The sequence below is a fragment of the Melospiza georgiana genome, chromosome 20 (genome assembly GCF_028018845.1).
Source record: "Melospiza georgiana isolate bMelGeo1 chromosome 20, bMelGeo1.pri, whole genome shotgun sequence".
Taxonomy (NCBI): domain Eukaryota; kingdom Metazoa; phylum Chordata; class Aves; order Passeriformes; family Passerellidae; genus Melospiza; species Melospiza georgiana.
In genome coordinates this window covers 13,026,728-13,040,684 of record NC_080449.1, presented here as the reverse complement: position 1 = coordinate 13,040,684, position 13,957 = coordinate 13,026,728, and the positions used below count along the sequence as shown (strand labels likewise).

Sequence of the window (13,957 nt, the reverse complement as noted above, 5' to 3'; positions counted from 1 at the left end):
AACTCACCCCCTTCTGCCCCTACCCTCGCGACCCCCACGTAAAACGCTTTCCAGTGTCGAGCTTCTGAAAGACAAAACTTGTGATTTGGCACTAGGATCCAGAAAACGTTTAGGTTTAGATTAGCAAATGTGTTTAATTTTGCTGCATTGATCAACTTTCAGGACTGTTTTGTAGGAGCTTCTCTTGAAACGGGAAGAAGCTAGTCCTCTCTTCCCTTCGTTGTTGCTGTTAATTTATACAACTGCACCTATGTTTCCAGAAAAATGGGAAAGGGAGGTGGAATATACCGTGTAGATGCTGTGCAAATGCATGTAAGGTGGTTAGTTGTATTCATATGAATGAAGGTGCATCTGTATTTAAATATTTTGCAATGTAAGTAAATTTTAAATTATTAAGCCCACATCATGCGAAGCACTGATGAACTAACCTGCTCGGTGCTGGCAGTTCATCTTAATAAGATGAAAACTACTCTAAAAGTGTCATAACTGGAGCAGCCCTTTTTCTTATATAGATCAGGATTGAGGAAGGATGTAATTCAATGAAGAAAATTAATATGAACAGTTGATTTTAATCACAGTGTATTTTTTAAATTAGCAGATGTGATATGTTAGAGTCGAGTACAGATCTTGGTGGTAACCGATAATGGAGAGCCAGAGAGGTATGCAGGCACAAGGATTCCTTAGGGACTATATGCGCTTAGGCAAATTGCATGATAATGTGAATCTTACCTGTACCTAAGTTGAAGCCTAATTTTTATGAGGTTGTGTCTGTAGCATTTGTGTTGATGTGAGAGTCTGCTTTAATTACAAGATATGAAGCAGGTGAGGTGTGATATAAAGTAGTTAGGTTGAGAAGAGGCAGAGATTTGCTCTTGGGTATATTTCTGATTTTTAAAAGGACTGCTAATGTGTTTGAAGTTTAGGTATGGTTTAGGTGGTTAGAATTGGGACACAAATGACAATATTGATATTTAAGCAGTCTTGTTTTAATAATTAGTGCAGATATACTCGTGTTTTATGAATTATTGAGAGTGCTGTCAGAAAAATGCTTTTGATATGAGAGGGTGTGGTTTGGGGCAAGGCAGTCTGTCTTCAAATTAGTGGAATGTAGTTTGTGAAGAGGTGGTGAGTAATGCGATACCGTGGTACAAGGTTGGTACTGCGGGTGGATTTTGCACTTCGCCTTCCAGGATTACTTTGGTTTGCTGTCTTTGTCAAGATGGTGGAGGGAAACCTTTGAAATGCTGTTGTTTCCTCATGCTGCTTTTAAGTTAAAGTGCTGGTTTCTTTTCTCATTGTGTGTGGGCTGAGAAAAGACTGAAAAAATCAGTAGCAACCTACTAAATGTGGTCTTACTGAGTTGTACAGTGCAGTTGTCCTCTTTGAGGCTTTAAGTTTACTTTTCGAACGTGGTTATGAGCCACCACCTACTTTGGAACTCTGATTGCGTCATGCCTTAGTATTTAATTTAATCCTAGCTTTTGCTTCCAGTCAGCACATGGGTATTTGCTTTGGGTGTAATGTGAAAGCCAGACTGCGATGGCTGCTAGAGATTGTGCATGCTGTAAGAAGTGTTCCCTGCAGCAATGATTTTATGTTCTGTGAACCCTGTTCAGCAGAAATTATAATTTTTTTAATGGCAGGGTGTAGCATTGCAGGAAATGTAAGACTAGTTGACTTGTGTACACTGATGAAGCGTTTCTATTCCAGCTCCGTCTCTGAAGATCTGGGTTGCAGATGCGGAGAGTTTAGCAGAAAGCATTACGGATCTGTGGAGCTTGTAAGTACACATAGCCTGTCCTTCAGTTTATCAGCTTATAATGCAGAGCTCTAATCCTTTTCTTTTCCAAGTAAAAGAGTTGGATCTAGTTTGGAAAATGTGCATTCTCAGCTAGACTTGAAAGTTATAAGCTAATATAAAGTGGCTTCTGAATTGATATATATCAGACCTGTGATGGGACATCTTTTTACTACCTTATTAATTAATTTTGCATTGTAACAGGAAAGGAAGCTTTATATAAATACTGTGTTTACCTCCAGATGGAAATTGAGCCTTTTTTCCTCTTAGAAACTGAAGATGGCAAAATATTAGGGTAGTATTTAATGAAGTTCTAGCAATTACGTAAGCTCTAAAGTGTGTACATGCTTATGTGTGTACATACGCGTGTATGTAATTTTATATGTACATGACTCATAGTAGGGGGAGAGGGCTGAAAACTAAATGACCTAGTCAGAATTAGGATTTTGAAAACGGTTCCGTAGACTCTGTCAGTTATTCTGCATTTTCTTGAAATTTAGAGATTAGGTTGGCACTGTGTTTTTCTCATATGTCAATTTCTTATGCATTGTGAAAATATGTCAGCGGTGTCATTCTGATTACAAGGTCATAATGAAATGATATGAATTTACTGTAGGATAATGGAAGTGGGGAGGAGTTAAGAAAATTATCTCCAGCTCTGTTACTATGGGATGCAATCACAAGTTTTCTACAAACTATAGTTGTAATTTTAAAGTTAGTATATTTAGTAACGTGTGTGTAAATTGGGTGTAAAATGGTGGCCTAGTTGCTGGAAGTTGTATTGTGGGAACACCATGTTCCTTTCTCTTCTTTCCATATGTTCTACATAAAAGATGTGTGTTTTAATCCAAAAATACAAGTAATTGGTTTTCTGATAAGAGGCTCTTTCATTCCTAGTGCTTAAAGTCTTTTACTGGAAAATAAAAAGTTATTTATAATTATTAATTCACAGTAAATTCACATGAATGGTCTTGTTTCTTGGTTGTTTTTCTTAAAAATTCTGCTAGCATTTTATGGAAGTGTATCATTTTTGGAGTACAGATGTTTAAAGGTTCTTGTTGCCCTTTCAAATTTCTAAATGTTTCAAACTTAACTTTTCTTGCTTCATGAAGCATCTGATTTGTCTCAGAGTTCTTACCGGGTCATTCAAAGTCTTTAGTCAAATTGGTAATAGCTAGAGTGATCCCTTCTCTGTGGGGAGTCCTGATTGCTGGAACAAAAAGAAATGGTAGTAAGTTTTGATGGCTGCTGGTATGGCTATTTTTTGAAATAGAACCTCTGTGTTAAACTCTCTTATAGCTTATATCTAGTGATGCTGATGGAGCCATTCAAAGAGCTGGACGGTTCCGTGTGGAAAATGGCTCCTCTGGTGAGGTAAGTGCCCAAAAATACTCACAGAATGCTGAAGAAAATGATTCACCTTCAGTTATTTTTCACTTACAGAAGATGCATTTGCAGTCATTTTCTAAGGAAGAGGACTTTGAAAAACTCTCGCATTTCGTTTTGGTAACATTTTTGCTCACTCGATCGTGTTAGGAGAAAAATATCTCCAATTGATGCTTCCCAGTCTCTAGTTCATCTCTATATCTATCCTGTCCTGTTGGTACTATGATGTTCAAGCTGACCTCTGTGCTTTAAAGTTTGCTCCTTGGCTTGTTGAGGTTTAGCTTCATTTTTTGACCCTTAGCTGTCTTTTGCCAGCTGTGCTTATCTTTAAATAAGAGAGAAAGAGGTTGAGTGGAGCCTTGGAGAGTAATTCCCTTCATCTTTCTTGCTGCTAAACTTGCAGTGTGTCCTGCAGCTACTCCAGTGACAGTTAAGTTTCTACTTACCTTCATGTTTTATCTTCCTTTGAAAAACTTTCATCAAATCCCATCTTAATATTGGAAGAAAGAAGACCTCATATTCTAGAGATACTTGTAAGGCTTTGGTAAAGTGTGTATTGAACTAATAGTAACAGCGAACTGTTACTGATCATATGCTTCTATCAGCACTGGCTGCAGAGTTGAAAGCAAACTAACTACTCTGCATTGATTCTTTGGAGAGTTGTGTTTGGTCCTCTGTCTTTTTAGCTCAGTTTCATGCAGTTCAAAAGCTGATTAGCTCATATCATGGAAAGATTCGTAGAGTGGGTAGTGGACGGCCGCATGGTCAATGAATGCGGAGAATGGCTTTTTCTTCGCATGTTAAGTCCTAGTGGGAAAGTGCTTGAGGGACGCTTGGGAATTTACCTTAATTTATGAGAAACAGCACTGAAGAACTTCCAAAGCATGCTTTGGTCAAGCAAGGAGACTTCTTTGGGGATTAATTTGGGAAGAACTGAGAAAATGAAAGCTGAAGGCATTAATTTATTTAAGTTTTAAAAATGTTTGTCTTCAAATTCCACATTGAAAGACCTTCTTTTCACTGACATTCTGACATTACCCCTAAGAGTGGTACAGTAGGACAAGACTTACCTACTTAGAGAGAAATTAGAAAAAAGGGTAAATGAGAGGTAGAAATTTTTATTTCAGCTACACACCAACTGACTTCGTAAAAACCCTTGCTTTTTAAGTAGCAGTGTACAGCTAAAATTTCACTCTTTATTTACTTTTGCCTATATTTTGTCCTCTTTTTTTTTTTTTTACTTGGTATTGCATGTAACAGTCTCCCAATTTGATTTCAGAATATGGACTATGCTCCGGGTACGTGGCACAGAACAGATGTGCATTTGGAAAATCCAGAGTATCATACAAGATGGTACTTGAAGTATTTTTTAGGGAAAGGTAAATATTTTTTTGCAGATGGATTGGAATTTGGACCAATGAAAATGTAGTTTGCAAAAATGCTGTTGCTGTTCTGTAGTTTTGAACTGTTACTATTTCAATATGAAAAAAGGTATGGTGTTCATTTAGTATTAAAACATTTTCTGTCCTGTACCTGAAACAAGTCCTTGCTTCATGTGTCTTTAACCTGAAAACAGAGGATGGGTATCTGTAAGGAGTGAAACTCTAGCTACCAAAAAGGGATGTTTTTAAATTCTTCATGGCTTTGAAAACTGTATCGGTCTCTTTGGGTGTTTTTTTTACATGGCTGTATATAAGTATGTAGTTATTTATGCAGACAGTTATATACTTTGATGTATGAATGCATATGTTTACAGGTGTCTCTCTGATTCTGCACGAGGGAATGGGTATGTCTTCCTTATGACTGATGGTGCTGCTTGTTTTTCTTCCAACAGTTCATCAGAATTATGTAGGTACAGATGCAGAGAAGAACCCTTTCTTTCTGTCTGTTGTACTGTCTGAGCATAATAATCAGCGCATTCCTCAATACCATTCAATACTTTGGAGAAGAACAGTAAGAAACAAATACTTAACTGCCATTCTGACTTTTGTTTGTTTTGGATATGTTTATCATATGCTTTTCCCGCTTTCTTCAGAATTCCAGTATTTATTACATATTTTTATTTTGTATAACAAGAACATATCATTCTACCATAGTAGATAACACTAAACATTATACTAATATTTTTGACAGAAATCTGTAGTGTTAGTTATTTTCTAATTCTTCCAACAGCTGTTTTTTTAAGAAATGATGCCTAAATTGTTCTTGGTTACATCCTATGATCAGTTTTAGGCACTGACTTTATACTGCTTTTAGGATTTTCTTGTACAATGGTAAGAAAATAGGCAGGTCTGATACTGGTTTCACTTTTTTTCTACTTAATGTTCCATGAGATTCCTTTATCCAAGCAATTGTTTAAAAATTCTACTGTAGGCATTTATGGTTCACTTTTTTTTTTGTTTGCAGCACCCGTGAATTTTTTTTTCTCTAAATCAGCAGTAAATAAAGCTGAGTAAAATTACCTTGGTTTTCTTCCTTCTTTCTTGACTTAATTGTTTTTATTAACAATCCTATTTGAATATGCAGAAAAAGTGGGTATGTCCTGTAATATATCCTAGCTTTTCTTGTTTACAGGGTACTCAGAAAATATGTCTCCCTTACAGTCCCACAAAAACATTATCAGTGAAATCTATATTAAGGTATGTATTTACAAATAAGTGATGAGTTTAGATATTTGCCTGTATACCTTTTCCTGTAATTCAGAGCTTGTGTTCTGTGGTTTTTATCATAAATCTATAAAACGTGTAAAAATGGTTTTGCAAGTCTTAATCATTGAAGGCAGCAATAAGTGGTTTTAAAGCCTGTTCTTGACCAGACAAAGGGAAAAAGTGTGAATTTGATGCTGAACTTCTCATTTTTCATTTGACTTGCCTTGAATTATTTAAGAAGAGAGAGGACTAGAAGAAGAGAGAAATACGATTGGTTATTGAGCCCTCCTAAAATGCTCACCGTGATCCTGTGTAGAGCCGAAGTGAAGGGTGATGGAACAGAGCTCTGTGCTTTAGAAGGAAATAAATTTAAACCTCATCTCCACACAGAATCTTACTAATTTCTGTCTTTGAAATAAAAAATAAGTTTAGAAAGTCTTGGAAGTTAGTATTTTGGGAAAGAAATGGCAGTTACACAGAACATTCCATTGAACAGAGGCTCTCCAAAACATTCATTTTGTAACCACTGTCACTGCAATCAGTTGGTGGTTCAGCCTTGAAATGTGTACTTACCCTTCTATAAAGCACTATTTTGTTTGCCTTTCAGTGCTATGAGTCTTGATAAATTTGAGAAGAGCCCAAGAGAAATTTTTCATCCTGAGATACAAAAGGTAGGAAGTGACTTTTTTTTGTTTGGTTCTTTGTTATTTTCTGGAAATCTAAGTAATTAGGTATAGATACTACTGGTTTGTTTCTTCCAGTAGCAGCTGATGATGATGATAATAGTTATAATGTTGTAATACTACTTAAACTGTCTTTATCCATTGAACTGGCCATTTCAAATCAAATCTTCTAAACACAAATCAAACCATCATCCTTGTAGAATATTTAATAAGAGTGGGCTAAAGATACTGTTTTTGTTTACAGGATTTATTGGTTCTTGAAGAGCAAGAGGTAGGTATAAGCCTAACTACTTCTAGCTCACAGACCCGTCCAGTGAATACAGCTTTGTATTTTGATGGGCTTATGATGACTTTGAAATCAATTGCTCATTACAGTAAAAAAAAATTAATGTTTTTTTGAACATGACAGCAAAAATAACTTTAAGCACAAACTTAATAATAATAGATCACCAATTTAAGTTAATAATTTTATGCTATACTATCAAAGTTTAAAGGTAAATTATTATGTATTAAGAGATGTTACAAAGTGTATGTTCTAATTTGTAGGATGTATACAAAGATACATACATACGTGAAAACATACGTGAAAGTCCTTAGAGGAAATAAATTTTTATGTCTTCTGTTTGACTGTTTATCATATAATGTTTGGTTTTATTTCCCAGGGATCAGTGAATTTTAAATTTGGAGTCCTTTATGCTAAGGATGGTCAGCTTACAGATGATGAAATGTTCAGTAATGGTGAGTTTTTCACCTTCTCCTTAATTGTTTTGTTCATCTGAATAAAAAAAAAAAAAAAAGCAAGATAGTGCCTACAGCAGGAAGCAGGGCGGGAGGCAATGGTTATATGAACAGTCGTTTAGTTTGGTTTCATGTGTTGGGTGAAAAATTGTTGCATAGGGCCTTCTATGTCTGTAAGAAGTTGCAGTAGGAGGCCTATTGTTACAGCTTGAAAGAGAGTGAAATCTCTCTTCTAGAAATAGACTGTGTGACGTGAACATTTAGAAAAAAGAGATATTTGAAGCAAGCAACTCATTACCTCACGGCTTGTAGTTCTTTCACTCTTACAGCATGATCACATTCTCCTATGCGCTTGAACAGCATTGGTGCTAGCAAAAGAGGTCACTGTTTAATGTTATGTGATGATGCCTATTCTGCATGGTCGGGGTGCTGTTTCTGGAAAGGCAGTAGGCTTGGAGGACATGAAAGGAAACTAACTCAGCTGAAACTTGTGTCCTGGAAGCAGGACCCATTTCCTCATTTTGGTCATTTTTGAGATATGTTCTATTACTATGGGTGCACTTTTTTGGTAACATTTCTCCCTCCCACATGTAGAAACTGGAAGTGAAAGCTTTCAACGATTTTTGCATCTCTTGGGTGACACAATTACTTTGAAAGGCTGGTCAGGCTACAGAGGAGGACTGGACACTAAAAGTAAGAACTCATCTGAAGCAGTGAAAGGAGGGTGGAGCTGCAGTCTAAATGTTTCTTCTTATTGTGTGTAGTGCATATTGTATATATCGTGGTTGTGAAAAAATCCCAAAACGGGCTTCTTCGTATGTGTATTAAATGCTCTGCTTCACCAGAAGTAGAACTCGTTTACCAGCAACAAGTCAGGTTAGCTTAAGTCACTGGTATGGAATGCAGTTATGACAGGTATTATCAAGGTGAACAGTTTCATTTTAAGTTGGAATGAGATGCACAATAACCTGACATGTTACTTGCCTCATTGTAGAAGGACATTGTGGCTTGAAGACCCGTGTAATTTCAGGAGGGGAGGTGAAAGGTGTAATAGGTTTTAAGTGTGAATATGCAGATAAGTTGCAAACTTGGTTTGGACTCACATGAAACATGTGGTGTGGGCATTTTCTAAAGTGGATCAGACAGAAAAGGCTAACTGAAGAAGATTGGGTAGAAAGACTTGAAATATCTTTTGATTTTCAGAAAACTTGGAGAAGATACTCCTCCTGAAAATGTTGCCTTCCCTTGCAGATGATACAACAGGAACCTCTTCCATCTATACAGTTTTTCAAGGGCATGAAATTATGTTCCATGTTTCAACCATGCTACCGTATTCTAGAGAGAACAAGCAGCAGGTACACGGTTCTCTCTTTATTTCCCTATTTATTTGTTAAATCACAAACTCCAAAACTTGGTAAGAAATGAAGGACTTCTTGTCCATTAATGTTTGAGAGATGTAAGCCTTGAGACATCTGCACTTTTTTCCTCAATATCCTACCTGATCCTGAAAATTTCATTCTGTTTATTAGAAATAATGCATGCTATCATCTCCATTAAGGTACAAAAGATACTTGTGAAGATCTAAATTGCTTCACTGAGAAGTGATTAAGTGTGGTGTTCAGATGACTTGAAGAGCTTCACTGCTGTAATTATTACCTCAAAGACTTTAGGAAAACTGGAACTTAGCCTTGTGTGTGAATTGTAGGAATATTCACATGTGTAATGCATAACTCCTGCTTGAGTAGCAATTAGTGTCGCTTGAAAGAAATTCCCCTTGTGAGCATGTTAAGGTTGGTAACCTAAGAAGTGCTGTCACACCGCTGTGGATTAACTAGGTGGGTTCTTGTTCAAATGTGCTGTCATTCATTGCTCAGCCCTTTCTTTGTATTTATGATGAAAAAAATACTTTATGGGCACATGTGTTTACTATACATCATACATCCATAATGATTTACCTAAATTACTTACAAATTACTTGATTTATTATTTATTATGCATTCTTACATTTATTCTTATTATGCATTCTGACATATGGCAGTTTTCTCATGCTTTTTGCTTGGACTGATGACAAGATCACAGAAGAAAATGGATCAGAATATTTTTTTCAAAAGAATACTTCAGCACCAGAGTTTTTTGTCCTTTTATTTCAAACGATAGATTTGCTTTTTTTGGAATGCTAGCATTTCCATGCCCAGTTCATTAATATTAATTACAGAAACTATGAGTGCTTATCTAAACATATGCAATATCTATTCTTCTAGAACCTGCCTTGTTGTGTGCACCATGTCATTGCTAGGTTTACTTGCTAATAGTTAAGTAATGGTTTTATACTGTTCTCAGTCGTATTGACTGTAATTTTTCTGTTTGCAGTTCAGGTATATTGTTCTGTCGCAGAATTGCTAAGATACTTACGTATGTCTCGTAAGTCACTGTCTATCTCTTTTTTTCCTGGCTCTTCTTTCTTTTCTTCCTTTTTTGTTTTCCTTTTTTTTTCCAGGTAGAAAGGAAGCGACATATTGGAAATGACATTGTCACTATCATATTTCAGGAAGGTGAAGAGTCTTCTCCAGCATTCAAGCCATCCATGATTCGCTCTCATTTTACACGTATCTTTTTCCTGATATTTTCTAATAATTATTCTTTTTTTTAAGATCAGTATTACTTTTATTTCTGCCCTGAATTCCCCCCTCTATGCGGTTTATGGAAGTGAAAATTATTTTACAAAGACAGTTGCATTCTTGCCTTCTTGACCTTCAGCTTCTTAACTAGGAGTTTCCAAGTCTGCAGCATCAAACAGTGTTTGTTAAATCCCTTAGAGGATAAGGTGAAAGCAAGAATGTGAGTTTTAAATACTTTTATTGAAAGCATTTATTTGTATCCTTTCACAAATCTAATTTTATACCTTTTCAGAAAATACAAATTTATAAATTAATTTCTCTTGGCTTTGTAAATTATTTTGGCATTAAATCTTGGCATTTTACTCAATATTGCCTCTCAATGTTTAGATGCTGTTTATTTTAAATTTGTATTTTAGATCAGTATTTGTCAAAATTTTCAGTCTATTTACCATATATTCTCCAGTTTTTCAACAGCTTATGTTTTCCAGATTTCTGGTTGAAAACATTTTGAAGACTATATGATTGCAGAAACCAGCGGCCAATATCTTGCAATTAACATGGGGTCACAATAGTAGTAATCTGTAGACCCTAATCTGGCATGTGTTAGACTAGATGGAATGGAATGAGGAAAAATGAATTAAAAGAAGAAAACTCTAATTTCTGTCTATACTCTGTTGCTGAGTTTTAAAGCTTTAGACTTCCATACCTAGTTCTCAGGCAGATTAAATGTTCCTAGAACCGACTTGCTAGGGGTGAATGAAAATGAACAAAGTTTGAAAAAATAATAAAAATCTTTACATATCAAAGGAACCTAAAAACTAAGAAGAATTGTTTACCACATCAATGTAACTCTACAATAGAGCATCAGCCTTAGTATAGCTTGCACTTTAAATCGTTCTCTCGTTTTTCCTATAATTCTGTTGGCTAAATTGTTTCATTGGAATATTGTCTTCAGTGGAAGCTTTGGTATAAGCAAAGGTCAGTATCAGTACTGCTTTATCACCTAAAAGTATTTTTAATCACAAATATATCAAATACAAGTAAGACAAACTTCTATAGTATGTCTTATGCTGTGTCTGTGTTAGTAGCTTGGTTTTTAAAACTGTTGATCAAGCAATAACATTTTGATATAGGACCCCTTTTATAAACACTGAAATCTATATTGTCTAGAGTTGTTTATATATTTACATTGACTTGATTAATATATTGTACCTTTATTAAATCTGCAATGTACTGCGCAAAAAGAAAAGTTTATTAAAATACATGTGAGCTTTATTAGAACTGGTTTAGCTTCCTTAACTGTATGGCAGATATTTTTGCTTTAGTGAGATATAATAAGCAGAATGATAGTTACAGGTAAGTGCTGATTGTAATAAATAATTTCACAACGAATAACTGATGGTTTAGAGAAAATGGGAAAACATTTTGGCAATGGGAGAATCTTCTGGCGTACAGACAGATCCGCCTGTCTGTATGCCAGGAAGCCAAATGTGCTTTAGAAACTGAAGAGCAATGTGGACCTGCATGTAGATGTCACTAAACTGGCTATAAGTAGCAGGTTTCTTAAAATCAGAAACATTAAATTCTGCAACAGGCATAAGCTAAGGAAACCCAAAACTGGTTTTTAGATGAAATATAAAAAATGATGAAAGATCGGCTTGGAACTTTCATACCTGGTGAGATCAATGACATAGTAAACTACGTGGATGGTGACAGTTATTTAATGCATGTGATGCTGTGAGAGCCATGGACTACAAGTCCTTACAAATCGCAGTTTGGCTGCAACTGAGCAAACTAGTTCATTTTGGGTGATTTTAATAGAGTACTCGTATAGTTGAACGTCACGTACTTAAAACCTGCCAGAATTTTACATATTGCTGTGTTTCTTCAGCATTTCATTAAATCTAACTCCAGACAAGAATGATACTTCAGTTTGTGTGTGGGAGTTTTTTTCCCCTGCCTCTTATTTACAGCTGAGGTTTCTTTGGGGTCATGTCTGTAATGCAGTTAAGCAAAGGAATAGTTTTATTTTGCTACATGATCTTGTCAGCTTCCTCTTGCAAATTTGTTTAAATTGATGTTCAAAACTTGTTCATGATTCCAAAGTGAAAATGCAGTCACTTCTTTCTTTTTCTTCTTGCTTTGAGACAGAAACCTGGGCATACATTCCTCATTACCCTTTAAGAAGTCATTGTTGTCCTGATTGTAAACTGATAGTCTGTAGATGGGTTAGCCATGGTAAAATGCTTTTTATATTGCTGTTTATGTGGGGAAGGAAATGAGTTGCAGTACATAAGATAAATTTCTCTCTTGCATTAAGTAACTGGCAGCTTTTAGTAGATCAGTCCATCTTAATTGCTTCATTCTGCCAGTCTTGACACATCTTGTAGTACATGTCGCATAGTATTTTTTTCCTGTATGACAACCTTAAAACATTACATTTCAGCTTGCCCCCATTATGTTTCCTTCTGTCATTTGATTATAGGCCTGAATAGAACTTGTTCTTTCTCTTACTTTTGTGTGTGTGTGTGTGAAGACAGTCTTCCAAGTGGTCAAAATTTCACTAAAAAAAGGATAGGGGATGCTCAAGGCAAATTTTCCTTGTTTCAAATGCATTACCACTCTGAGGTCTAATGCTGAATTTCTGCTTAGAATGCCTTTATATTTTATGTCACTCAAGAAGTCTACTTTTTTAGTCAGTTCTGTTATGGCTTTCCCTGTTACAATTAATTCTGATGTAGTTAAGGAACATTTCACACCTTTTGTAGTTATAAATGATTGCTTTTTTACCTGGATGTAATTAAATAGACATAGGGCATCTATGAAACTGTGTCTCAAATATGTGTAACAAATATTAAGATGATCAATATTCATGCAAATGTAGTACTGCCTTTCATACTGTATGCAGTTCCTAAGATTTCAGGAAAAAAGACTGTATGAAGGCATTGTGATCCATTAGACTCAATATCAGTCAGTTGCTGCTCGCTTTTGGAGAAAGTAAATTCTGTCTGGTTTCTAAAATAGCAGATACAGGTTGAATCTATAATTTTGCGACTGAACTTGCTGTGACCCGTGTCATCTGTGCATGCCACTTGGAAGACTTGTTGGCAAACTATCACTTGAAATAGCCAAGAATTATTACTTATCTTAAAGAAGCTATGCCCTGGTCAACAAATAGGCATGGGTTTGTACCTGCCATTCAATATTGCTATGCTGGATTCCTTATGGATCAAAACAACTTGGCAGGTCCAGCTGTCATGGAAGTTATTCTGACTCTGTCTTCGTCAGTGTAAATGAATTTGCTGTTCCCAAGCTACAGATTCCTATGTTGTAAGCCATTGTTACTTTGGAAGCATAAAATATTTCATGTGTGTGGTGAATGGATAGGGAAAGTGGAAATCTGTAAGGAGAACGTATTTTGTACGTGAAGACCTGTTCTTTTACAGTGTTTTTGAATAGGACTATATTTTGCTAGTGCCACTAAAACTATTGCTGCGTGAGTAGAACTGCGAGGTTCTGTTCTAATTCTATGTCCCTTCTATGTTCTAAGAAACAGAACTTTGCTGAGTAATTCCAAGTGAACCTTTTTTGGTTATGCCCTTTGAAATTCTTATGTAAGACACCCAGATAACAGTTTCTTTTTTTTTTTTTCCCTTTGGTTACGAATAGTGTCTATAAAAAAGGTAGAGTTTGATGTGATTTTCCATATAGATAAAGATTTGTACTTTTAATAGGCTGAAAATATTTTCAGAAGAAAGCGTTCCTCTCTTTGGGCCTCCTCTTCCATCCCCACCTGTGTTTACAAATCACCAGGAATTCAGGGATTTTGTGTTGGTGAAATGTAAGTCAGTTTTTCTTTTGCTAGAAACACTCTTTAAATAATTGTGCAAACAAATTAAAATTCATGGTGCTTAAAATGTATATGCATTTTCTTGTGTATTCTGCTGATCTGTATCCAATTATTTTTTTTCATATCTGTAGCATAGTTGGGATGTCAGTTCCATCAAACTGTTACAGTTAGATAAAAAAAAAAATTCTCAGGCCACTAGACAGAGGCTAACTTTCACATTTGCAGAACATGCAGCC

The 13,957-nt window shown here is 35.7% G+C and overlaps 1 protein-coding gene across 2 annotated transcripts in view; it reads left to right on the top strand.

The window, feature by feature from the left end:
• The window catches only part of GARNL3 (GTPase activating Rap/RanGAP domain like 3), a 33,227-nt gene that overhangs the window by 646 nt on the left and 18,624 nt on the right, over positions 1 to 13,957 (top strand). The window contains exons 2-14 of one of the 2 annotated variants that reach the window (XM_058037981.1): positions 1,711 to 1,780; positions 3,098 to 3,172; positions 4,464 to 4,563; positions 5,019 to 5,137; positions 5,759 to 5,823; positions 6,440 to 6,503; positions 6,760 to 6,786; positions 7,178 to 7,253; positions 7,848 to 7,946; positions 8,505 to 8,608; positions 9,751 to 9,859; positions 11,182 to 11,227; positions 13,606 to 13,712. In XM_058037981.1, coding sequence (XP_057893964.1) covers positions 1,711 to 1,780; positions 3,098 to 3,172; positions 4,464 to 4,563; positions 5,019 to 5,137; positions 5,759 to 5,823; positions 6,440 to 6,503; positions 6,760 to 6,786; positions 7,178 to 7,253; positions 7,848 to 7,946; positions 8,505 to 8,608; positions 9,751 to 9,859; positions 11,182 to 11,227; positions 13,606 to 13,712 — 1,061 coding nt within the window. Of the gene's footprint in view, positions 1 to 1,710; positions 1,781 to 3,097; positions 3,173 to 4,463; positions 4,564 to 5,018; positions 5,138 to 5,758; positions 5,824 to 6,439; positions 6,504 to 6,759; positions 6,787 to 7,177; positions 7,254 to 7,847; positions 7,947 to 8,456; positions 8,609 to 9,750; positions 9,860 to 11,181; positions 11,228 to 13,605; positions 13,713 to 13,957 lie in introns of both variants that reach the window. The other variant, XM_058037980.1, reaches the window with a different exon arrangement.